The sequence below is a fragment of the Cucurbita moschata genome, unplaced genomic scaffold (genome assembly GCF_002738365.1).
Source record: "Cucurbita moschata cultivar Rifu unplaced genomic scaffold, Cmos_1.0 Cmo_Scf00030, whole genome shotgun sequence".
Classification (NCBI taxonomy): Eukaryota; Viridiplantae; Streptophyta; class Magnoliopsida; order Cucurbitales; family Cucurbitaceae; genus Cucurbita; species Cucurbita moschata.
Window position 1 is genome coordinate 712912 of NW_019268546.1, and position 26832 is coordinate 739743.

The following is a 26832-nucleotide window of genomic DNA, read 5'->3' on the forward strand; positions in this document are numbered from 1 at the left end:
GCCTTTGTCGAACTTTAGGTGAGGTTTGTCTTCGCCAGCAGAACATTACTTGTGCGAAATCCAAACTTGTCTTGTCACACACACTATCTACGCGTGCATGTTCAATCGTGTGCAACACAACTTACTAACCTCTGCACTAAGCCAAGTCATTCGGCTCGACCTTGCCTCTATTTGAGGCTAAGATCTCTCACTATAACGTCGCATGTCATTCTGTCATCTTGGTTCCTAATCAACATGGCTCATATGTCTTGACGTCATTTCAAGTCGCAGGGTATCGTTAGCCATTGCAACTCACTCAGACATGCCATCGAGAGTGGGCCCATGTGTCATTTATAATCTCGGGACATCCCGAACATCCATCCATCTAGGTTTATTTGAGGCATTGGCCCTCCCGTGCTTATGTCATGTCATTTACGGACTTCATACTGAACATCAGGTGCGTAATCCAACCTTCGACACATGGGTTGGGCCGCAATATCGGCACACTCAATTGTCCTTAAAAAATCCATTCCAAAAGAAGTCGCCTGAGACATTCATCTCGAAATGTTCACCCTCACTATGAACCACACATGTGCCACGGGATAGCTCGCTTAGGCCATAAAACCTAGGGGTGATGGAAAGTTGACATCATTCCTCCCCTATAATACATTTTCAATGTCAAGTATCCAATTGACACCAAATGTGGTGAACATTCATCTTTCATATAGACAAACTAAATTCTAGAGTCGCATGTCAAAACTCATATGAAAATTCCGACTTTTGAAGTTATAGCCTAAAGTCCTACCTGGCCCTCTTCGAACTTATCTTCGACACTCGTGTCACCTTGTTCTCTCAAACCTTGCATATGCCTCGACTTAGCTTGAAGGCACACTCTTGGTGTGTTAAATGATGCACCGTCCTCCTCCTACACCACAGCACTTTTGAATCTTAGCCCTCGTGGCCGAATGGGTGGCACTTAAGGTTGCCCCTCCCAGATTTGCTTTATCCATAAGAATGACTAAAATTAACTAAAATAGCATTGCGCAAATATATATCTTATGTTTCTTTAATCATAAAAAACAATGATGTCAGAATGAAACAAGAATGTTTCCAAATGGGATACAAGATGACTGCCTTCATTTTGAAGGAAAAAATGAATGGAAAAATATATGCTTTAATTACCACCTACCCTGGTTTGGAAGAAAATAGTAATGACAAGAACTTGCAAAATATAGGCCATTTAGGTCATTTACTAATATTATAAAAAATGTTAATTTATTTAGTTGTCTTGAAATTGGAAGCTTTCAGGAAAGATCATGAACAATAATTTCAAGCACAAAATAATATTGCTTTACATGTATAGCACAACTGAAGGAAAAATACTCTGAACCATCTGGCGATAAATTGCAACATATCATAGTCAACCTGCAACGTCAATGGCCTATATGCTCATCGCCATCATCTTCTTCGGGCGATTCAGTTCGACATCTGCATTTGCTGGATGTTAGTTTCTTCAGAAAACTTCCTGGCAGCGAGACGTCGAGGTGATGCTAAAATTGCTGGAGAATTCTATAAGCACTTCATTTAACATAAGCACCTGCGTGATGCACAACACAGCCTTATCAAACCCGACGCAGAGTCCAATCGCCTTCGAAAGCTACTAGACTAACCCATTGATGATCCATATGTATGCTGTGGTTTCGAGGGCATTCACAAATGCCTTAAAAGTCCTATTTGAACTATTTGAAGAACATCTACCACAATTGTGATCGTGAGAAAACTGTCATAAAAACACTCGTCTTTTTGTAGTGCAAAACCACACAAAAGGAACCTCAACATTCTTCGCTATAGTTTTCATGTTCCTTAAAGAAACTTCATCATAAGATGGAGAAAAAATAAAGATGGGACATGTGAGTTTCCACATCAATTTGGGAGGAGAACAAAGCATTATTTCTTTTATAAGGGTGTGGAAACCTCTCCCTAATAGACGTGTTTTAAAAACCTTGAGGGGAATCCCAAAAGGGAAAACCCAAAGAGGACAATATCTACTAGCAGTGGGCTTGGGTTGTTACAAATGGTATCAGAGCCAGACGCTATGCAGTGTGCCAGCGAGGACGTTGGGTCACAAAGGGGGATCGTGAGATCCCACATCGATTGGAGAGAGGAACGAGTGCCAGTGAGAACGTTGGGCTTCGAAGGTGGGTGGATTGTGAGATCCCACCTGAGTTGGGGAGGAGAACGAAACATTTTTTATAAAGGTGTGGAAACCTCTCCCTAACAGACCCGTTTTAAAAACCTTAAGGGGAAACCTAAAAGGGAAAGTCCAAAGAGGACAATCTCTGATAACAGTGGGCTTGAGTTGTTACAAATGGTATTAGAGCCAGATACCGGGTGGTGTGTCAGCGATGACGCTAGGCCACGAAGGGGGGTGGATCATGAGACCCCACATCGATTGGAGAGAGGAACGAGTGTCGCGAGGACACTGGGCCTCGAAGGGGGGTGGATTGTGAAATCCCACATGGATTGGGGAGGAGATCGAAACATTCTTTATAGGGGGTGTAGAAACCTCTCCCTAGTAAACGCATTTCAAAAACTTTGAGAGGAAGCCCAAAAGGGAAAGCCCAAAGAGGATAATTTATGTTAGCGGTGGGCTTGTGCTGTTACAGAACAAATGGAGATATTTGGAGAACACATGTCCAAAAAGATCCTACAGTAATTTGAATTCTTGACACGTTTTTTCCAGTTACTGGTTTGAGATACAAATGAAGAAAAAAGTGAAGACATACGGCTTCATGGTATATAACAAATTAAATCAGTTACCTCAGCTGTGCATCCATAAGGGATCCAAAGAGAAAGACCTCTCATTTCTGTTCTGAGCAGCTGCAGAGCTAGATGGAGGAGCATGCACATTGATTGGAAGAATCCATTCACTTTTCTCTCTTCCTTCTATCATGAGAGGATGCTCATATCTGAAATGGTGAAACTTGAATTAAAGCATACGAAAAATTGTCAACAAATTCTCAGGTAAGTGATAAGAACGAAGATCCGGGGCATAATATCCAGTCGTATCGTGGCAGGTAATGGTAAAAACTACCATTTCATTTACGTAAGATGGGCGAGTATAAGAAGTTTTTGGGTCAGTACCTGGTCCAATCCACATTCTTTGGGGTGGTAAAAAATTCAAAACGAAGTGCCCACTGCAAAGATACATGTGGAGTGGAAAAGGACATTGGCCCATCCATGGGAATTGAAAAAAGAAAGCTTGTCTGAATTAAATCAGCAACAACCTCATAATGATCACTTTGAACCTACAAATCCCAATAATATGTCAAGAATAGGCTCAGGACGTACACAAAATGAAAGCAACAGATATCCCTTAAGGCATCATCTCCCATCTGAAAACAACACAAGATGGAGGTCCCATTGCTCCACTAAAACAAATAATGCGCCCATTTTACCACCCCTCAACCGACTTTCACCAAGAAAAAGATATAAACTATATTCCCAAAAGGCTGAGCCAAAAAAATTGAAGGTTTCTCAAGCAAAAGCACCCCCAAGTAGAAGTCAAATGATTTCAACCCTTAAGTTCTTAGAATGACAAGCAAAATACGGCATTCTTCTCAAAAAGTACCTTTACAATTGTTGGAGAGTTCCTCCGGGACGGATGAACGAAACGGCGTGATACAGTCTCTGAAGTCTCCAAAGCTATTGAAACCTGTATGAGAGGACCTATTAATGCTCCAACCAATCAGTCCATATTTAAACACCATAGTTACCTCAAGGCATCTCCTTGCTCCTTCTTCATGGAAAAAGGTAAGAGTTCCACCTATCTGGTGAATTTTGAAAAACAAGAAACTAGTTAACCTTCATGTCTATTAGTGGGCTCAACCTAGTCATATTGGAAGAAAAACTTACCATATCGCTAAAATAATAGGTTGAATCAGAATTTTTTGGGCAAAATCTAAGCAAAACTTGGTCATCTACCCTGATATTGTAAGATCTTCCTCGAATAAAGCCTTCTGCTGCAAGAAATTTTTGCAGGTAATTAGTTTCCATTATTTGTTTGATATATCATCATGACAACAAATAAAACTAAATGATAACGAGAAGGTTTTTATCAGAAAATAGAGTTACAAAAGGGAGGCAAGAAAGTTAATAATTTACATGCTACAGGTTCATTAGTTTTCGGCCTTGGCGAAGATGGTACTCCAGCATCATCATCTTTTGACTGATTTTTCTCGAAGTTCAACGCCTGGCTTCCAACTGCAGATGACTTCTGCGGCGATGTGCCATCTGTTTCCACAGAACCTATTAGTCGAAATCGTTGTCTTGAACGAAATAACAATTAAATCTCTTATTATCTCCGTTCTAGAGTGAAATGATTCTACTACCAAAAACGTTAATTGGGACGACTTTACAAGCAGATGAAAAAGAATGATTGTAGCCAAATGCCTCGAGCAAAATATAGCTCGTTCATAAAAACCCACCGGCGGAATCATATAGGACCTCAGCAACAGAGAGACCAGGATGTGCAACATTAGAAGATAAACTTAATCGCTCTCCTTCGGTAAAAGGAGAATCCTTCATTGAAAATCTTCCAAATTTTGCAGCAGATGATTGAAACGACAGTGAACTTCCAAAGTTTCTATGAAAAGGTTCTCTCATTGGGTTGTATGATGAGACAGAAGAGAACTCATCCCTTGAGCTTTCGTATCCTTCATCAATGCCATCATATATATCATTTGCTCTGACCTGCAAGGAAATGGTTGTGTATTCATATCTGAGGTTCAAAACTCTAACATCAGGCATTACTTTGAAGAATATACTAACTACAGCCTGATATATACTCAATTCACAAGCACCTGAGGATGTGAGTAGCAAATGATTAATGATCAACAATTTTCTTTATATTTCAAAATTTTTAAATCTATCATTCCTCACGAACAGAACATCGATGCGCTACTATATTTTTAAATGTCAAACATCCGCACCTCATCTCGACCTGATTTAAAAATCTAATTGTCTCTACCCAAATTAAAAACATATCCCTCTAAGGTTACGATTATCGTTTTTCAGAGATCTGAAAATTGTTTCAGAACATCACAAATGAAGAAAAGTATTTGATTCAAAAGCGTTAAGAACAAGAACAATATGAAATGATAAAACAAACTTGTTGAACAGCAATGAATCCTGGTAAGTGGCATACCCAATCAGTGTCACCTTCCATCTCTTTCCAAAATACATCCATTTGAAAGGCTGCAGAAGAAACAACCATTGAAAAACATTTAAACTAAAATACTACTAAAAACAAGCAGACTGATTCTCATTCTACCATAATCTTGTTGTAGAAACCAAACTGATTTAATACTACTAAAATCAAATTAAGAAAAAAAAAACAGAAATTACAGAAATTGAATAATAAATAGACTGTTTCTTAAGTGGTCTCAATGATTCTAAATGACATGAAGTTCATGAACCTCTCAAGCTGTCCGCTACCAGTAATAGTACGTGCAGAAAAGAAACTATATGAATAATCCAAAAAGCTGGGGAGAAATCGAAGGGTGAATTACGCATTCTATACTATATAACTGAAAATCTAATAATCCCATGCTCATCATATTGGTGTCTCAGTACTATCACCGGACGGTATGACAGTGATATCCAAAGAGTTCCTAAGATATGCTACATCCTCAATACCTTACAAAATAAATACTTGATGCCTAAAACATTCTGAATCAATGGCCTCAAAGACAAGTGGGTTTATAGCTTATTCATTTGACCATTGGATCAAACGAGGATGGTTAGTGAAGAAATCCATTTATTACGACATGAACATGAGTATAGAAAGGCTTAAACAAATAAATGCAACAACATCATATCATATTGAGTTTTATTTGTAGTTAAGTATCAGAGTCCAAGAGACAACAAGGGTTTTAAATAATTCAGTTTTTCCACTGATATGGTTCACCACTAATTTTCTAGTCCAATCCTATACAGACAACGTGAATAGAAATTAATTCAATGAAGAGCAAATAAAAAATAGGAGGATTTCAAAAAAGCTCCAAATTGATAGAAATCAGAAAATGGGAATAGATACACAAGGAACTTAAAAGAATACACTACAAAAAAAAAAAAAAAAACCAAATGCCTAAGAGACCAGTCGGTCACTTGAACCCCTCAGACCTCAGCATTCCTTAAAAAATGTCCAAAAGTCCCTAACAGAATCCTATAAGAAACTTGAATCCCTTCTTTTTTTCTTTAGTATTATTAAGGACTTTGATTATGTAGTAGTTGAAGAAAATTGTTTCCTTTCTTCTTATAATTGTTAGCATGATTGGTACGAGCCTCAGTGGATAACATTAGTTTATTGTAAAACGTAGTCAAGCTTGTTGGAGCAACGTAAAATTTTACGCAAAAGGGGGCAAAAATCTCTCAACACTCAAATCTTTCTTTTTTTTTTTTTGTTGGAAGAGATGTTTTCACTTCTTAAGTTGAGTTCTTTTTGAAATCCTTCGTAATGTCCTTAAATAGACCTTTTGGAACATCCTCCCTGACCATTCAGATACCAAATATTAAGTAATGAATCTACCTAATACATGTACTAATCATTATAGTAATCATGAATACTCTAATACACATATAATCAAATGAATCTAACTCTAAAATGTATTCAATAAACTTTATTTTCAAAATCTGTCCCTGTGCACCCATTTAGTCATTGATGAATTAAATTTACTCATTAACCAGCCTCCTATTCCTTCAACCTATATTCATGTTAGCAAGCGATTCGGAGAAGATAAAGCCCAGTCCCTCTATAACCAAGTACCTATATGGGCTACCTGCATAAATGCAAAGGTTCCCATGGATGTGTAATTCCAGAAATCACGTTGAACTTCTAAATGGATGCAATGAAAAATACAACTTTCACAACGACAGAGAACAGAGAGAAGAAAGATCACCATCATTTTGACCTTCTTCCATTAGCATGCCACTGATTTTCTGAGTGACCCACACTTGTAATGGAACCCGAGCTTCCTACATAGATAATAAATAAAGCTAGATAGTATCTTCATCAGAAATATAGAAAACGTGCATAGAGAGGCAATGGTCAGGTACTGTCCACCAATTTTCTAGTCCAATCTTAAACCCATGCACCGATTTATTCTGTAATTGAGAAATCCACGTTAACAACTATCTTTAAACACACAATATTTGAAATTGCAATTCATAAAAATATATAAATATATAAAACAAGAAGATAAATAATCTTATTGCGGACAAGTAGAGAAAACATAAATATACCAGTGAAAAAGTAATGCATTGTAAAAAAATTGAAGAACTTGTGTTTATTTTGCTAAAAAAGAAATACCTATTTAATGTGCATATTATAATATAGAACAGATAAATTAGACACTTACGGGGATTCAGGCATAGAAAGTTTGATTAGAAAGCACCACAAAAGTGTTCGTGCTTCAAAAAAAAACAAAGTAAAAAACAAATTCCTAGCTGCAGTTCACCTAATATTCATTCACATCAAACCAAACAATGAACTTTCACTCATCTTGGAAGCAAGTTAATTTAAACAAACCATTTCTATTTGATCCTTCAGCGACTCTATACGGGATCGACCATTTTCCTGTATTAGCCATCGTCCTAGTAATGTACTTTTAACATAATACATATAACGAATAGTGGCACCCTTGTAAGATGGTGGTATGCGGCTAGGAAGTGTTGTTCGAACCACATCTGTAAAAACAAATAACATTTTCAGAATTACTGTACATAATCAAAATGGTAAATCAAAGCATGGAGTAAAAAACAAATGAATCCTTAGTTTAAGACAAACAGTGTTGGATGTATTGGTTTTTAATTCATTCCAAAGTAAAAGCTTTTTCAGAGCTCCTCTCGTAGTGGATTTCACTTTCTATTTCGATCCCTGTTTGGAATTTTTTCTTTAATCTTATCCGAAAAAGGAGGAGGTGGCTCTCAAAGCATCAAAGCTGAACAGAAAGCCTTCCTGGATCCAAGTCTAAACAAAAACAAACTCAGCAATGACTATAATTCGACACATTTCTGACCAATCTAGGAAAACTAATCATTCATAAGATATCACTCACAGTTTTGTTTGATAGGAAGCAGAAGAAACTTCCATTAGATTGAAAGAAAGATAAAAATTTAAAAAATAAAAAAAAAAACAAGGGTGATGATGAATCAACCAAAGTCAAGGGCATTACAAAAATTCCACCAGCGGGCTTTAATTGGAAACAAGAAACATAGTTAAAGAAAAATCACCAAAGAGTTCCAAAAGGAGACCTAAAAACTATCATGACCATGAACTCCTTATTTCTAGATTTTTTTTTTTTTTTTTTCTTTTGTATATTCATTTTCTTTTACAAACAACCAAGCTTCCACTCAGAATACAAATACAAAGAGTATTAAAAAAAAAAACCAAAAAGAGCCAAGAAAAATCAAAAGGAGGTGTCGATCAAGCAAAATAAGACCTAAAGAATAATTAAAAAGTAAAATCCACATAGAATCTAACAAGGGACCACACATTACTCCTAAGTCTATCAATCTCCCTGTCCTAAGTCTCTCTATCTCTCTAAAGATTCAATTGTTCCTATAAACTCAAAGGCCCCACAAAATTGCACAAACTTCAGCAAGCCACAAAAAAGAGCCCCCTTTTCACAAAAAGACAGATGAAGGAGCTCAATCTCCTCAAACCGTGGAACTACGAATTCTAGGTTGAGCTAAGTGAAAATCAAACGCCTCAAAACCAAGAAAATCGTAATCACATTTCCACACAAAGTGATCAAGATCCTCAGTCAGATGAAACTCAACTTCCTCAAGACCTGATCCAAGGTGTTAACTTTTCCATGAAGTACATGCCCCTTGAATAGTTTAACCTTCTTGGGAATTCTTACCATCCACAAAGAGGAAAAGATACTGCAACTTCACCAAATGGACAAAATAGTAGCTAACCAATGTGAGTCAAAAAGAAATGACAATTTACACCAACATATAGCTAGGAGTATTAATATCTTAAATAGGTGGTCGGTATGTGGTTTAACCATTGTTTCTGAAAGTCCTTTAATTCTGACAAACTCGAATGCAAGTTGGTTTTCGACTTCTACTCATTTCTAGATTAATCATGAAAAAATCTATAATTACTCTCCCGTCAAACTTTTCCTCTTGATCACACAATTCCGATACACCTTTCTTTTTAGCTCGAAAGAGTTGCCACCCAAAGATTGCTTGGTGCACCAAAAAAACAGTAAAGCTCTTGCATAAACTGGGAATGAAAAAACCAATAATTTTGAGTTTCTTATCCTCTATAGCAAGGTGGACAGCAAGTTGTCAAGATTTCCAGTGCAGTATTTCTCCTTTGTTGCACCTCTCCTATGTAAATATCTCTCGAGGCTAAGTTTCACAGAACGAATCATCAAGTTGTTTTTGGATGAATTTTACCACAAATGGCTTTAGACAAACTTCTATGGAGAAGAGACATATTCAAGGTGAAGGGACACAGAATTCAGAAGTTGAAAATGTTTACCATCGAAATTCCAAATAATTGTATCATACTTCAAATTAATACTTCGGCAATTCAGAATTCGAAACGAGAAATTCACTTCATAATTCTGAACAATCTTTCACCAAGGTCATCATGTCATTTGATAGTAGGCCGAACGTCATAACGAAATCTAACGTACAGTGTACTACGAATTAAACAAAGGGAACGACAGTGGCGAAGTACCAAATAAGCAATATTCAAGTGAAAGACATGCATATCAGCAACTGAGATAGATAAATGCAGGGCATAGAACACATAGGCTTACATGACTTAGTAGCCCCCGAAGATATTATCTGATTTGAAACTATTGATTGTACCGAGCAGTCCATGAAAATGCGTTCACCTGACAAAGCCAAAATACATGAAATTGAAACTACATCAGCAGGGAAAATCCATCTACAAACTTTTTTTAGATATCTATTCTAAGAACAATATCATATAGAAGGGAGTTGGAACCTCTCCGTTGTTTGGATCCAGGGATTGGCTTTTGAGTGCTAAACCACTGAGCGTCCAACTTCTGGAGGCCAATAATCTCAAAACGAAGGCGTTCGATAAAAAGAGAGCAGTCAAATTGAGGGACAGAGGAGGAAATTTCAATGGTAACAACAACCGGATCGCCAGGCCAATATACATCTTTATCGGAGCGAAGTTTCAGGCCAGGAAAAACATCGCTCTTCGCCGACTTCTCAACCTTATCAGCAGCAGCAGCAGCACCGCTTCCGAAAATGGAAAATCTAGATCCAAACATTGGACTCTGCTTCTGATGCCACTTCTCCTCTTCCTTTACGTCTTCTTCGGGAGTTTCAGAATGTATCCACGAGAACGCAAAACCCGCAATTGAAATCGAAAACGAATACGAGTTCGATCGAAATCAAAACGAAAAATCCTTGAAACAAATAGTGGGTGTGTTGCGGAATTGGAATTGGGAACAGATCTTGAAGATGGGTGAGAGCTTGATGAAGAGTGTGGAGATATACGATGTGGTTCGTGATGGAATTTTGGAGGTTTCTTCTTCTCTCTTGTTCTTGTTCTTGTTCGTCTTCTTCTTCCCGGGTTTTGTTGCAGATTGATCACAAGGTTTGTTCAACACCCCGCCAAATTACAGACTCCGATACGGCCATTGCCTCTGTAATCTGAATTTCTCTGTTCTTTTGCCTTTTAATTGTCCCGTTTTTCTTCTCTCCGATCAAGATCGTTAAAAACTGTGAAAATGTTCGGATAGATCTCCCATTTGCCAATGCCTAATTAAAATAAATTTTTAAAACAAAATTAAATTTTTACTATATCCTATTTTCATCATCCAGTTATGATTACGTTAATATAAAGTATAATAATCCAATGTTAAGAATAATAAATAAAAAGAACTTGTGCTATCAAAAATGAATATGGCGCTACAAAATTAAATTTTTTTTTTTTTTGCCTTAATCAAAGTATAGTCTAGTGCTAATTTACATATATTCTCGGTGATTTTGGGCCTAAGGTTAAAATATATAATCGAATAACCGATGTAGTTTGTGAAGTGATTCGAATTTAACATAAATTTAAGTTTGTTGTTGGTTAAAATATTTTGTAAAAATAACCCAAGCATAAAAAATTGTAATTGTATTTATGTTATATATACCAAGTTGTGATGTCATTGACTAAGTGTGGGTCGTGTTTTTTAGAATCAAGACAATTAGATGAGATGGCAAGCTGGATAGAGTTGTAAACAAGTGAAACATGCATACACAAGCCGTGTGTATGGTCGAACAAAACTTAGTTTACGCATGAGTTGTGTTCGGTCAGTAAAGTAACGAAACTGCAAAGTTGGAGGAAAATTATAATTACTAGAAACAAAATAATTTCTTTTTTATTTGTTAATAATTCATTTTTATTTACAAACTTAACGACGCTAATCCAATTTCTCAACACGTAAAAATAAACAAAAAAAAAAAAATGAAAAATATACTCAAACTCTTTAGATTCCTTCCTATTAGCAAATGTCAAATTGTACGAGTAGTAGTAAACACATCATACATTTTCACTTACATTACTCGAATAAACGAAACACGGACTTTCGTAAATAGTAGTCATATTTGACCGTACGAGAAAACGAGTGATATTTTCTGCAAACGGCTCCCACCATTAGAAAGAGAGAGTGAAACTCAGTAGAAAAATATTTAGCATAGCGAGAGAATCAAACCTCTCGAACGTCTGATAGTTACATAATATTTACTTTTCTCGATAGTTCGACGGTATATCGAGAACGTGTACTATCACGCTATGGTTATTAACAAACATCATTGAAAGGAGTAGGAAGCAAATAATATGTTACAAATAACATAACCCAATTGGGTACTTCAAACAAAAATATATCCAAAGCAAAAATGTAAGACCCAGCACAATGCACAAGAAGGAATTCACGTGATTAGTAACGGTCCAAGCCCAAGTCCAAGCCCGCTGCTAATAAATATTGTGTCTGTATTGGCCCGTTACATATCTTCGTCAGCCTCAGTTTTAAAACATGTCTACTACGAGAGGTTTCTACACCTTTATAAGGAATGTTTCGTTCCCCTCTCCAACTGATATGGAATCTCACAATTCACCCACCTTGGGAGACCAGCGTCCTTGCTGGACATCGCTCGGTGCCTGGCTCTGATACCATTTGTAATAGTCTAAGCCCACCATTAGCAGATACTGTCTGCATTAGCCCGTTACATATCTTCGTCAGCCTCACAGTTTTAAAACGTGTCTACTTTGAGAGGTTTCCACACCCTAATAAGGAATGTTTCGTTCCTCTCTCCAACCAATATGAGATCTCACAATTCACCCCCCTTGGAAGACCAGCGTCCTTGCTAGACATCGCTCGGTGCCTGGCTCTGATACCATTTGTAATAGTCCAACCCCACCGCTAGCAGATATTCTCCGCTTTGGCCATATCGCCGTCAGCCTCATGGTTTTAAAACGCGTTTACTAGGGAGAGTTTTCCACACTCTTATAAGGAATGTTTCATTCCCCTCTCTAACCAACGTGGGACCTCACAATCCACCCCTCTTGAGGGCCCAGCGTCCTCGCTGGACATTGCTCAATGTCTGGCTTTGATACCATTTATAACAGCCCAAGCCTACCGCTAGCAGATATTGTCTGTTTCGACCCGTTATGTACCGCCATCAGTCACACGGTTTTAAAACACGTCTATTAGGAAAGGTTTCCATACCCTTATAAGGAATACTTTGTTCCCCTCTCTAACCGACGTGGGATCTCACAACAACACATCAAGTCCAACAACACATCAAGTCATGGACTTATCAAAAACCAATGAGGAAAACAAAGGAAAAGCTCAAAGCTCAAGGAAAATAATATCAGAACATCAGTACTGTCATTAGAATTATTACTGGTTGCTAACCACACTGCATAATTGTGTATAGCACTCTCCAAGTAACATGTAGACAGAGACTTCTATATACTCCTAGAGCTGGTGTCCCAGACACTTGCCTTAATCAGAAGGGGGATTACCTCAATAATATGAATCGTTTTGGTATCGCAGCACTCTCAATCCTCCTGCATAAGATGCAAATAGCGGTCACTAAGAGATAAAAATCTTAATATAAGTGGAAAAATGGAACAAATAATTTCAGTTTATGGTTCGTTGTGATAGCGCGTTTTTTCTTCTTCTTTTCTTTCCCTACACCGTAGCAAGCTATACTTGGGTGGGATTTGATCGGGATATAAGCGTATTGAAACTGCCAACCTAAACATAGTATAATTGATAATGCATATACCCTTGATCAACAGGTCAAAGGTTTGTTCGAAGCACTCCCCCTCACATGTTATTGAACTAAAAAAACGGTAGTGAAGCTCTGATACCATTTATAATAGTCTAAGTCTACTGCTAGCAGATATTGTCCTCTTTAGGCTTTCTCTGTCAGGCTTCCCCTCAAGGTTTTTAAAATGTTTGCTAGGGAGAGATTTCCACACCCTTACAAAGAATGTTTCGTTCTCCTCCCCAGTCGAGGTGGGATCTCACACATGCCTATCACATTCATAGGTTTCAACATCTATCTTTAAACTTCTCGAACTAATTCCACATGGTTTAATGTGAAATCATATTCCTCATTGTACAATATTGTACATGTACATCAAATGTGTATGAACACTACATACTTAAGCATCAACCTAATGGCAAAGGCGCCTTGCTAGTAAGAAGAAAAATGTTACTCTTGGAGAAACTACCAGTTAGGAATGACGTTAAATGCATCCAGAGTTGAACTGAATAAGCTAAATTATTCTAGAAGAATTCTGCACTTCTATCACAAAATTACACAGATGAGAAATTCTTTTTCATCTCTCATTCAGCATTTATTTCGATTCATAGAAGTTACTGGAGAACGTGATACGATTACAATGAAGCATGTCGTACCGATCAGTCTTACGAGGTTCATTGGATAAATTTACTTTCTAATTCAAAACAAGTTTGCATAGAACTTTAGGTTCATAATCCATAATTCTGGTATTCAACCCTTCTTAGTTTTGAAGCAGAAGAAGCTTCATTTGTCTCAAAAACATGCCCAATCAATACCCTTTGCAAACTCCATTTCGTAAAAGGTTCATTTTCCATTTTAGTTGGAGTTTTAATAGAGTAAATTTCTTCTGGGCACGACCATGGGGCTTTACCTTCTCATTTATCGATGCAAAAACAGTTTTCACCGACTCGAATACTTCTTCAATTGCCCTTGCAGCATCAATCTAAGAATTGAATAGGAAATGTCAGGTCTATATGTATGCTAAAGGGAATAGAATTTTCAAAATGCAGATTCATATCAGATTTACCTTCTGAAGTTTCCCAATTGATTCATAATACTCAACTACAGGGAGACTAGACTCTAAGAAAACCTTGAAACGCTTGCGAGCTGTCTCGATATTATCATCCTCTCTTCCCTAAATCACTGAACTTAATTAGCCTATTTGGTAATTGGTTGACAGTATAACCTTTCAGTTGAGTAAGAGTGCCAAAATGGACCAACCTGATTCCTATTTAAGATGCGCCTCTCCATTTCCTCTTTGGGGCAATCGAAAAACAGGACAAAAGCTGGCTCTATACCAGTCTAAAAACGATCAAAAAGTGGTAAGTAAGAAGACTTGGAATCGAGCAAGGTAGTAAAAGGAAACTAGAACATGTTTGAAAGAAATAGGGGAAACACGCTTACATCAGCCTCGAAAGCAGCACGGTTTTCCTCATTACGTGGAAAACCATCTATAAGAAATTTGTCGTTCCCACTTTCCTCCATTGCTTGCTGGAGAAGATTTACTGTTACCTGAGAAGGAACAATCTTCCCTTCATTGATCATACTTCTGATCATTAGACTGAAGGTAACAAAAAGAAAGTATATCAACCAAAGTTCAAATTCTATAAGTCCTCTCTCAAGCATATGAGCAGGCCATAGAACACACATACCCATTTTCAGAACCAGAATTCATTTCTGCCCTAAGAAGATCACCAGCACTAAAATGGGAAAAACCAAAGTGCTCAACAATGTATGCACATTGTGTCCCCTTTCCACTGCCCGGACCACCTATTAATAACAATGCCAGACAAACCAAAACTTCAAATTCGAACAGCATCACAAAGAAGAAGATTTGAGACGGCATGGCTAGCTGAAAACTTTTTCTTGGGGATGATTCAAAAGACGATACGACGGGAACTGTGGAGCTTATGGAACGGTGGAAATGAAGAATTAAGGAAGATACAGAAAAGGAAAGATATTCAGAGAATCATCCAATGAACAAGAACGAATTTGAAAATTTCGACCACTGGAATCTCAAACAAACAAGAAGATCCTATATTTTCATCTTGTCTGAACCATTATTAAAGTGTTAAATTTACCTAGAACAAAGACAACTGTAGGCTTCTTCTCAACTGCACTTCCATTTGCTTCCTGAAACAGCTTAAATATATCAGTTAAGAGTGACATACACATTGTGCTTTCGAAACTAGCCTATGGCCTCATTGATAATCTTCTCGGTTTCTGAAAATTAAACTAATAGATACCATTTCCACTCAAGAATTTCTTTGCTTTGATATCTACTTTCTAAGAATGTTTGCAACATTCAAGCCAGGTTTTAGAAAATTAGGCCCTATTTGATAACCACTTGCTTTTTGGTTTTTTGTTTTCGAAATTAAGCCTATAAATACAAGTTTCACCCATGGATTTTCTTGTTTTGTTGTCTACTTTTTTATCTATATTCTCAAAAACCAATCCAAGTTGAAATTTGGCTAAGAAATCAAATGTTTTGTTAAATAAGATGAAACCCATGGTAGAGAATTGATGAGAAAATGAGTACAATTCTTAAAAACCAAGAACTAGATGGTTATCAGAGGGGCCTTAGTTTTTGTTTTTGAAATTTGTTTAAGAATTCAAAGGTTTCCTTTAAAAAATGAAATCCATTATAACAAAGGGTGAGAAAACCTAATTTCAGAAATAAACAACCCAAGAACACCTATATAGAATGGAGCTTAAATTTTTAATAGAACAGCTTCAAGTACCTCACTGGTGGATGCATCCACAACCGTTTCCATGAGCCCCAACTAAGTATGGTTCAAATAAGAACGATCTACATGCATTAAAATTTGAATACACAATAAATTTGGGTATGATTGTAAAAAATTATAGAACATCATAAGTTCATCAGCTGAAATCGGACAAAAACATCATAGAACATACACAAACAAGTGAAAAATCCATTCAATAAGATAAACATGATCATCCAACAGAAAAAAATATAAAAAAAAAAAATTACTCCAAATTCTATTATTATCTAAGTTGTAGCAGATGGCCAACAACAAATTAATTCAGTCGATTTCCCACAATTTCCCCTCCATTTTTGTGAACATAAAAACACATACAGTGACCGAAATCGGGATTTTTTGCATTTCATCACGATTTTAAAGCCAATCCAGGTCGCAAGTTATCTAATCAATGCAAGAAAACTATACAAATTACCAACAGCGATGAACACATGGCATAAACCAGCAAAGAAAAGAAGCTGCTCACTGTAGAGAGAGAGAGATAGCCGCAAATTCAGTAGGCAGAGATGAAGAAGATTAAATAGAGGAGCAGAGATGAAAATTCTAAGCAAAGCCGGCGAGGATTATGGTTTCAATTTGGGATATTTTCATAAATAGTCATAAGAACAGTGCAATTTTCAAAATTAGTTTTTTAGAAAGAATATAAGAATTTAATTTTTTTCATTTATATTTTTTAAATCATAAAAATTTAATTTAATTAAGGGCTAAATTTGCAATTTAAAATAAAAATTGTTTTTAAAAAATTTTAAATTCATTTTTTTAATTTTCCCAAAATTAGTGCAGTGTATAAATTTTATTTTATTTTTAAAAAATCAACCATTTAATTTGGAATTTGGGAAAAAAAGTGTAGTGGCCAAAGAGAATAAATACCATTTTGTTTGGAGAATGAGAATCTAATTCCAAATTTTGGGAAATTCAAATTAATTGTTTGATAGCAAATTCCAACAAAATTTTAAATTAAAAAATGTTTAATAAGATTTTAATATATACTTTGTGTCGGTTGTACTTGGGGCTCATGATTTTAAAATGCGTCTATTAGAGAGAGATTTACACATCTTTATAAGAAATATTTAATTCCCCTCTCGATGTCTGACTCTGATACCATTTGTAATAGTCTAAGCCCACCGCCAATAGATCTCACAATCCACCCTTTGGGGGGTGCTCGTTGGCACACCCCTCGATGTCTGACTCTGATACCATTTGTAATAGTCTAAACCCACCGCCAGTAAATCTCACAATCCACCCCTTGGGACCCAGCGTCCTTGTTGGCACACCCTTCGACGTGTGACTCTGATACCATTTGTAATAGTTTAAGCCCACCGCCAGTAGATATTGTTTGCTTTGACCCGTTACATGTTGTCATCAACCCCATACTTTTAAAATGCGTCTACCAAACATAGGTTTCCACACCCTTATAAGAAAGGTTTCGTTCCCGTGTACAAATAGTCTCGTTCCCCCATACAAATAGTCGTAGAAATAAATTAAGAATGAGAGAGAGAGATCCAATATGAAGGAGATTTGTGGTTCACACACTCAAACAGAAAAGAATGCAATCTCTTCATCATCCCACCATCGTCCCTCTACCTTCTACTCCTCATCCCCCCACCCACCGCACCCGCCACCATTTTTGCAGCCATTTCCCCTCCACTCTTCCACATCTTCGCCGCCCTCCGCCAGCTCCGGCCGCGGTTGTCTCCCCAAGCAGGTACTCACAGCTCCTTCCTCCCTCCTCCGACTGGTATTGTGGGATTCATGCAATTAGGAAGAATTTGAAGGGGCTCATGTGCAAATAAAATAAAGTTTGTTGAGGGATTGAATTGTTATTTTAATATTCTCAGCTCGTGGGAGAAGGGCCCTATTGAAGCTGTTCTGTTTGACATTGATGGAACACTTTGTGATTCTGATCCTCTCCACTTCTACGCCTTCCGCCAAATGCTTCAACAGGTCTCTCCCTTTTTATTAAATTAAAATTTTAATAATTGCATCAATTTAATGGTACGTTTAGAATTGGTTGACTTTATTGGTGTAACAGACTTAACCCACAGCTAGTAGATATTGTTTTTTTTGCTTTTACCCGTTTAATTTATGGGTGTAACAGACTTAACTAACCCCAGCATGGTTCTTTTTGGGTTTTCCTTCCACGGTTTCCCTCAAAGTTTTAAAATATTCTTATAATAAATGTTTTGTTTTACTCTTCAACAGATGTGAGATCTCATAATTGACCCTCTTTGCGGGGCTCGGTATCTTCATTGTAACAGTCATAACCTACCGTTAGCTCATATTATTCTCTTTGAGTTTTTCCTTCATAAGCTTTTAGTTTATGAGATCTCGGTTGTAGAGGGAAACGAAACACTCTTGATTGTAGAAACCTCTCCTTGGTGGGCTATGGGCTAAGACTAAAATTTTTTATCAACATGTTGACATTTTCATCGGTGTTTCTATATGTATATGAATTCAGAATCGACACGAAAGATAAATCAACGTTACATTTTTTAAATTTCATTCATTTATTTTTTTTTTTTTTTTACTTATTTTTTTAAAAAAAAAATTTGGTGCAGGTTGGATTCAACAATGGAGTCCCAATCAATGAGGAATTCTTCATAGAAAACATAAGTGGAAGGCACAATGAGGACCTTTGTGCCATCCTCCTCCCAAATTGGGACCTACCCAAAGCTAGAAAATTCCTTCAAGATAAAGAAACTTACTTTTGCAGGTTCGGGTTCGGTTTTATTGTACTTATGTTCGTGTGTTTTCTAGAACATTCATATAACTAAAAGTTTCGTAACCCTACTCGTAATTCCTACACTATAACTTGAAAATCATTTTGAAAAAATGACGTGCACACTTTCGTGTCAGAGTTAGATATGCATATTGAATAGATATCAAGATTAGTTAACTAAAATTGATCGGAATTTTTAACTCATCTCCACCAGACTAGCAGAAGAGCAGTTGGAAGCCATAGAAGGGCTGGACAAGGTCTGTAAATGGATCGAAGAGTGCAGGATTAAACGCGCCGCCGTGACGAATGCCCCAAGGCCGAACGCCGAGCTAATTCTTTCTATGCTTAAACTTACAAATTTTTTTGAGGTGGTGATCATAGGGAATGAATGTGAACGTGCAAAGCCATTCCCTGATCCTTACTTAAAGGCTCTTCAAGCTCTCCAAGTCTCTCCACAACATGCTTTTGTCTTTGAGGTTCGTTTTTCGGTCTAAGAATTATGATTGGTACTTTACGAATGATTTGTGAAGTTTAACTAAATGAAACCGGAGTTCAAAATTTTTAACTATAAAAACGAGATTGAAACTAAGTTCAAATCATTTTTTGAAGCGATAACGATGCATCGTATTAAAACTAAACCCGAACCGTTACTAATGTTTTGATCGAAACCCTTTTTATGTGGGAACAGGATTCGGTATCTGGAGTGAAAGCAGGAGTGGGAGCTGGAATGGAAGTGATAGGAATTGGGAGAAGAAACCCAGAAGAGTTGCTCAAAGAAGCTGGAGCTAGTTTCGTGATTAGGGATTTTAATGATCAAAATCTTTGGACCCAACTACTCGTTTAACTTCATCCTCACTCGTACACCGTCCTGGGTCTAGCTCTGATACCATGCATAACAGGCTAAAACAGACAATATCTACTAGCGGTGGGCTTAGGCTGATACACTCTCCTTCAGTGTTCTTTTACTTTCACAAATCACAGTTGTTGCTAGCACACACACGGTACAAAATTGCTCCAAATTAAACATGTTTAGAGGTGCACCAGGCATAGTTATTAGCTATCAATTCTTTTTAAATTATTTTTTAATCATCGTATCTTCACAATCATTTTATTCATATGTCATATCAATTTATTGATATATCCTCATTTACTCGAGCGTCGCATGTCTGCAAGCTTTCACCTCTGTTCATCCCCGACCCACATTCTATTGGGATAGAATTGACTACTAATTCCTTTTAAACGCTCATATTTTTATGATCACTCTTATTTTAGATGTGGTATGGACTCATTCACATCCTCGATTATCATATTTCAAAATATTCTTTAAGAACAAAAATTTTGAAAATAATTATCAGAGAGGATTGACTAAAAGAAAAGTGTTGACCACTTCAAGAAGTCAACGAAAAAAACATCGAACCAAAAATACTAGATTTGACCTTTGAAGCAAAATATTAAATTTAATTTACTTTATTCATTTCATTTTATTTTATTTTATTCTTTTAGCAATTAAATATCTTATCTTAGTCTATAAAATTCTTACATTAAAGAAATATTAAGCATTATCCTCAACTTTTTTTAATTAATACAATAAGAATCCTTAATTAACCCATAAAAAAATTTTAAAAAATGCTAATAAGGTAAATTACCTAAAATTTCTTCCAGTTAAATAATTTATATGTAAAAACAATTATTTACAACAGTTAAAAATACTTTTCATCAAAATTAATATAAAATATTTAAAAATTTAAATGAGTGAATATAAAATATTTGAGTGTGATCTAATCCTTTTTTGAAATAACAAATAATGTCATTACTTTTACGGATATTAAGTCAAGAGTCAAATAGCCATTTTAATATTCATATTTAAAATTTTCTTTTATTTCTATTTTATTTATTTATTTCAATGCCCATACATACACACTATTAAATTTATATTATTGATTTTTAGTTTTGAGAAAAAAAGTTGACATTAATTCCTTTTATGTCCTTCAAGTCGGGATGCTAATTTTTTTTCGGAAGGACGAGATCAGCCTTGAACGGGACAAAGAAATGAGATGAAAGTATGAAGAAAATTTTCTTGTGACCTAAATGAGTATGGACACGAGAAATGAGATGGGAAAATGAGGGTATGGAAGTTCAGTAGCCTTGAGAATTAGACCAACAAATTGATTGAATCAAATTCGTCCAAACAAATCGAACTCAAACCGATCTAGTTAAATCGGGCCAATGTCTAACAGAAAATGGAGCTTGTAGAATCGAATTGGTTTACTATGAAACAACTTTCGCATTCAACGCACGAGCGTGCTTCTTCCAGTGATTGTTGTATAATCACTAGCAGTTCTCCTCCCTCCTCGCTCAGCTGTGCACATAGACAGTGACATTATCTTCCCTTAGTTATCTATACTTGACAATGACGAGACATGATGACAGTGAAAAATAATCTTAGATCAACCAACTTAAATGGAAAAACAGTGGCACAAAGGAGACAAGTCGAGAAACGAGAGGTCAGCTTGGTGAAGACATTGCACTAGAGTCAACACATGACCTGCCGTCAAAACTCAATTTAGACGCTAACCCTAAGATCGAAACAAAATCGATGATGTAGGATTTCTAATTCATGACATCATCAATCAAACACAATTATCTTGTATTCCCAAACCTAGTATTATTTTTTTTTGTTAAATTATATGTTTTTTATTGTTTACAATAATTTTTTTTTTCTTTTTATCATTTCTATTCTAATCCTAATTATTTCATTTTTTATTTCAAAAAATTACATTAAAAACTTTTAGTTTTAAATTTGAAATTTGAATAATTCATATATCATTAGGTTAATTAATTAATTAATTGTTTTATAGTTTAAACTTTAGTAAATAATAATGCATAAAATAATATAAAAGTCTTAATTATATGAAAATATGCACAAAAATATCAATAAAACAGAACAGTTATGTATATATATATTATTAAAAAAAAATTTAACCTATCCGTAACAAGGTAGATATCCAAAGTAAATAGTGGAAGCGGGGCCCATGCTATGAGCTGTCATTTACCATATATTTCTTTATATTTTATGGAAACATTCCAAATTACTCTTTTATCCTTCAAATTCCACCGCCCAATAACAATATAAGGTAAGACCACCATTATATAAAAAATAAAAATATATAAAAAAAAAAATTTTTATTTTTTATTTTTTATTTTCTTCTTCTTTTTGTACTTTTTTTTTCTTTTCTTGGTTTATTTTTATTTAATAATTTGAAAAGAATAAATTTTCTTGGTTGATGTGATTTTTTCTATTTTCTTATGTATTTATTTATTTTTTGAAAATTTAAAAGTATTTATTAGACAAAAAAAATATATCTTTTTATTAATTTAACCAAATAAAATAATATTTTAGCTTAGCATCTAATTTTCAATTAATATTTTCCTAATTTTTTATTATCAAATATTAAAATTAAATAAATTATTTTTACATAATAAAATAAACTGAAAATAATGAGGAAGACAAAAATTAGCATTATTACTTTTACAATAGAAATCTATTGCCCATCCATATTTATTTATTTATTTATTTTTATATTTTAGTGTATCTCAAATTACCTAAATTAAATATGTAGAAAAGGTTTTAAAATTGACCAAATAAATTAAATATTTTCCACATTTTTTTAAGTCTATCCTTCACCTTAATTTATGGTGAGTCATCATAATCACCCATTTAAAAAAAAATTTCAACTCCGTCCCGTCCACCTTTTGCAATTAACCCGTTCATGTACGTAAAATTTTGATAGAACGATACACGCATAAATAGCTTGTTACTGCACTTAAAATTTTGTAACGACTCAGATCCACTGCTAGCAGATATTGTCCTTTTTGAGCTTTCTCTTTCGAGCTTCCTCTCAAAGCTTTAAAACGCGTCTAGTGTTTTGTTCCCCTCCCCAACTGCATCTATGTTTCATCAATTAACTCTGATTCATACATATTAAGTGTATCACATTCTAAAATCATTTGAGATGTGGATGATGGAGCTACTTGTTGTTGGTCTTTTCACGCGAATGCAGAATCCATTTTGACCGTGGAAGCAGGTTGCAGACCATGCTCTTGCCTTTGACCCGTCCACTACCAATATCTCGGGATATCTCGACACCCACCTAGCACCCGATCCACTTACACAATTAGCTGAAAAGTTCTTGATGTCTAATAAAAATATTAGTCAAATGATATGCTTATATTTAAACATAAATGAAGGTTGATCTTTCTTTGATACACTACTAATATATTCAAGATATTAATAAAAGGATATATATTAATTTTTTTTATATGTGGTTGATTTATTCAAAATATTATTAATAAAATGACACGTTCCAAGTCTTAAGCCCTGTGAGATTAAAACGTGCGAAAAGTAAAAATGTTCAAGTCTATCAGTGATAGATATGTATTAACGACTGAGGTCTATTAGTGTTAGATGCACCACTAATAGATTTCTCGTATTGATTGTTACTATTGATATACCATATCATTATATCTTAAGGTCTATATATAATTTTAAATGATTCTAGGGAACAATAAGGAACGTAGCTAAATTATCCAAACTCGAGCTAACCTAATGATAACAAGGGCTCGTAAGTTATACTAACTGAAAAGATCGGAGATGTTTAGAAGTGTATTTAAATATGAAAGTTATATATATATATTAATGAATGATTTTGCTCTTGTCTAGTTTTCGGTTCAATGAAAGTCGGGGTGCCATTGGCAATTTTTTTGTCTGTGTTTCGAGGCAGTTCTAAAAAGCTAATTTCTCTTTCTAAAAACCTAATATTTCCACTTGAACAATACTAGGACTTGAGTTTCGAGGCAGTTCTGAAAAGGAGTTCGTATAACACCTTATATACGAGCTTAAGATTGAAACCCTAATTTGTAAACCGTAATTGTGTCATTTGAACCACGCTGTGAAAAAACTGAGTTACGGACGATATTTTTCGTCAATATTGTGAGGAACGCTCAAATTTGATGATCGTGAACGTATGCTCTGCAACCAACACCCAAAAATAGTGTTGCTCCCATCAAGTTTTCGATTCGATGAAAGTCGGGGTATGGTTGACGTCTTCATTAATTTATTCTAAAAGGAATATTTTTAAATATATATATATATATATAATTTAATTAAGGTTAAATTAAAAAAATTATAATCTAATTCTAGTTAAAATTTTGATTTTTTAATAATTTTATAAAACTTATAAATAATATTTGATGGTGGGATAAAGTTATCATAAATTATTTGTATTTTATGATTGGATTAAACTATAAGAATTAATTTTAATATTTAAAAAAATGGGAAGAGAAATTTGTAATTTAATTTGGTTGTATGTATATATATTAATGGAGTAATGTGTGTCTGAGAAACGTATGATATGAGTGATATTACCTTTTTTATTCCACTCCGACGCCATAGAAGGCAAACCTTCTCTTCTTTCTTCTTCTTCTTCTTCAGATCTCTTCTCTGTTCTTAAAATGCCTCTCCATATCCAAAACCTTCATCAGCCTTCTTCATCTCTTCTCCTAATTTGATTTCAATTCCATTTTCAGTTTGTTTGGAGTTGCTGTTGTTTTGGTTTGATTTTGATTCGATTCTGTTATTGTTCTGATCTTCTCCTCCTCTGTCGCGGAATGAGGTGCAAGAAGCATCTCTCCGACGCCACAAGCGCCGTTGGAGTCTGCAGCACGTGTCTCCGTGAGCGGTTACTTTCTCTCATGGAGGCTCAGGCGAGGGCGGATGCACGCCAACGGCAGTTATCTCGTCTTCGTGCCTTCTCGTTGGCCGAGGATGTTCCGAGGAAGTCTGATACTCTTCTGCCGCCGCCGCTTCCGCCGCCGTTGGTGTTTCCGCGGTCTGTTTCTCCATATGTCTCGCGGCGGAAGGTTGAGGACTCGTCGTGGAGCTTTGCGAGTCCGTTGGATGATCGACATCGTCGATTTCATCACCGCTTCTATAGTACTCCGCAGGTTGGACCTACTTACTACGGCGGCGGTATTTCTACTTCTACTTTTGTTACTACCGGCTCTGTTAGTAGAAAACAGAGGAGTAGATTTTCGTTTTGGTCTAGTCTTTTCAGGTCCAGATCCGAGAAATTGGATACGGTGCCTCGTGATTCTTCTTGTGAACCTGCTTCCTCTTCGACTTCGTCTTGGATTTCGTCGATTTTCTCCGGAAGGAAAAGGAAGAAACAATCGAAGTTTTGCACGATTGAAGAAGCAGTTGATCAGAGGAAGAAGCCTCCACAGTCGCGATTCTTCTCTCGAGGAATGTCGCCGGCGGCAGGAGCGAGCGAGGCAGACGGAGATTACGACGATCGCCGCGACGGATCTCAGTTGGCGAGTGGTTACTCCTCTGAGTCCTCGAAATGGAAACCGTCTCCAATTGCGTCTCACGGATCAACGGCGAGACGAGGGAGACAAGGATTGAGTCGGAACGTTTCGAGTCTCGCGTTTTGCTTGAGTCCACTGGTGAGAGCTAGCCCTAACCACCTCCACTGGAACCAGAAAGGACTGCCGCCAGAATTGGCGTACTCCGGCGAAGTTAGGGTTCAGACAAAGCCTCATCTCTCCGAAGCGGCGTCGTTTAGCGCGAACCGGTCTCGAAAACTTGCGGACTTCGGAAGAGTCAATACCAACCGTTGATTTCTAAGACCGTTGACATATATCAAAATAGACGGTGCTGATTTGATCTCTCTCTCTCACACACACACAGAAGAGAAAAAAAACCTACAATTACGGTTTTGCCCTCCCTCTCTACACCAATTGTTTATCTATCTTCAGCTCCATTCCTCAGCGTAAAAGCTGAAAGGAAAAAAAAAATCGAGAGATCAAAATAGTAAAAAAAAAGAAAAAAAAGAATGAAAGATAGAAAGACAAAAAAAAATTAAATTTGTTGTTATTTCTGTATATTAATTAATTAATGTTATTTACACAGAAATGAAAATGATTTATCGGTTAATATTCGGATTTAAATATAGAATCTGTTTTTTTTCCTTTCTAATCTTTTTAAATTTATTTATTGATTCGAATATTTTAAATATTAAATAACAAAATTAAATGCTTGTTGTCAATTGGCTCGTGGTTGGATCCGGTGGTTGAAGATTGTCGAGTTGATGTGGCGGCGCCACGTATACGATTACAAAGTTTTGTAGAGAAATATATTGGTTTAAATGAGGTTAAATTTATTTGTGGCCGCACCACTCTCTAACTCCTTTTACGCCGTTGTTATCTTCATTGTTTTAAAACAAGTCTATTAAGAAGAGATTCTCTCCCGCTAATATGGAATCTCACAATCCACTTCTTTGGAGGTTTAGTGTCCTCGTTGACACATCATCCGGTGTCTGACTCTGATATCATTTGTAACAGTTCAAACCCACCGCTATCAAATATTATCCGCTTTAGCTTGTTACGTATCGCCGTCAACCTCATGATTCTAAAACGTGTCTATTAGAAAGAGGTTTCCACACCCTTATAAGAAATGCTTCATTTTCCTCTACGACCCATGTTAGATTTCACAGAAAATGAATATAGTTTTGGATTTAAAAAATCCAACCAACTTTGGAGTTATTTATTAGTATTATTAATAAACATAATTCAACTAGTTAAACACGTTATATTTTAATCTAAAACAAGTTTATCTTTGAATTTAGCTGCAACAATTTTGCACGCACACCAGAAAGATCAACAAGAGCGGAAATTTTTTATAATTCTCAATTTTTGTTGAATTAGGTGTATTTCTTGGCCAACTTACATTTAATAGAAAGCTAAAAATTGTCTGTTCAAATGATTAAGACATTAATAACTTTCATTTATAATTTCTTATATGTCGTATTCTCGCTGGAATAGTAACATCTTACGCAAAAAGTCAACGTGAATCGGATACGATGGTGGCGGTGGCGGCGGTGTTGGTGGAGCAACCACCGCATAGGGGAGTTCAAAAAGGACGAATCTCCCAATCTCATT

The 26832-nt window shown here is 35.9% G+C and overlaps 4 protein-coding genes across 6 annotated transcripts; 2 read left to right on the top strand and 2 right to left on the bottom strand.

Moving 5' to 3' along the window:
* Positions 1 to 1211: 1211 nt before the first annotated feature.
* LOC111464493 lies at positions 1212 to 10771 on the bottom strand. The gene is made up of 13 exons (XM_023108715.1): positions 10007 to 10771; positions 9816 to 9893; positions 7568 to 7725; positions 6939 to 7014; positions 5186 to 5235; positions 4467 to 4731; positions 4144 to 4272; positions 3895 to 4001; positions 3756 to 3809; positions 3611 to 3694; positions 3124 to 3287; positions 2800 to 2948; positions 1212 to 1576 (listed from the first exon to the last, which is right to left on the bottom strand). Exons 1-12 carry the CDS (start codon positions 10296 to 10298, stop codon positions 2801 to 2803), a joined length of 1605 nt encoding a protein of 534 aa, XP_022964483.1. The 5' UTR covers positions 10299 to 10771; the 3' UTR covers positions 1212 to 1576; position 2800.
* Positions 10772 to 12838: 2067 nt separating this feature from the next.
* Positions 12839 to 16703, bottom strand: LOC111464555 (UMP-CMP kinase 3-like). 3 transcript variants are annotated; one of them, XM_023108806.1, is made up of 9 exons: positions 16582 to 16702; positions 16074 to 16141; positions 15414 to 15465; positions 14985 to 15102; positions 14737 to 14893; positions 14554 to 14634; positions 14360 to 14467; positions 14204 to 14275; positions 12839 to 13090 (listed from the first exon to the last, which is right to left on the bottom strand). In XM_023108806.1, the coding sequence occupies exons 2-9, from the start codon at positions 16104 to 16106 to the stop codon at positions 13082 to 13084; spliced, it is 630 nt and encodes a 209-aa protein (XP_022964574.1). In that variant the 5' UTR covers positions 16107 to 16141; positions 16582 to 16702; the 3' UTR covers positions 12839 to 13081. The 3 variants fall into 3 exon arrangements, with proteins under 3 accessions (XP_022964574.1, XP_022964572.1, XP_022964573.1); XM_023108804.1 differs by lacking the exon at positions 12839 to 13090 and having other exon boundaries at positions 13838 to 14275; positions 16582 to 16703; XM_023108805.1 differs by lacking the exon at positions 12839 to 13090 and having other exon boundaries at positions 14102 to 14275; positions 16531 to 16692.
* Positions 16704 to 17628: 925 nt separating this feature from the next.
* Positions 17629 to 19980, top strand: LOC111464435 (haloacid dehalogenase-like hydrolase domain-containing protein Sgpp). Its single transcript, XM_023108634.1, has 5 exons — positions 17629 to 17820; positions 17954 to 18059; positions 18674 to 18828; positions 19049 to 19310; positions 19523 to 19980. The coding sequence occupies exons 1-5, from the start codon at positions 17663 to 17665 to the stop codon at positions 19676 to 19678; spliced, it is 837 nt and encodes a 278-aa protein (XP_022964402.1). The 5' UTR covers positions 17629 to 17662; the 3' UTR covers positions 19679 to 19980.
* A 4521-nt stretch (positions 19981 to 24501) lies between these two features.
* On the top strand, positions 24502 to 25512 carry LOC111464205. The gene has a single exon (XM_023108300.1). It carries the CDS (start codon positions 24502 to 24504, stop codon positions 25510 to 25512), a length of 1011 nt encoding a protein of 336 aa, XP_022964068.1.
* Positions 25513 to 26832: the final 1320 nt, after the last annotated feature.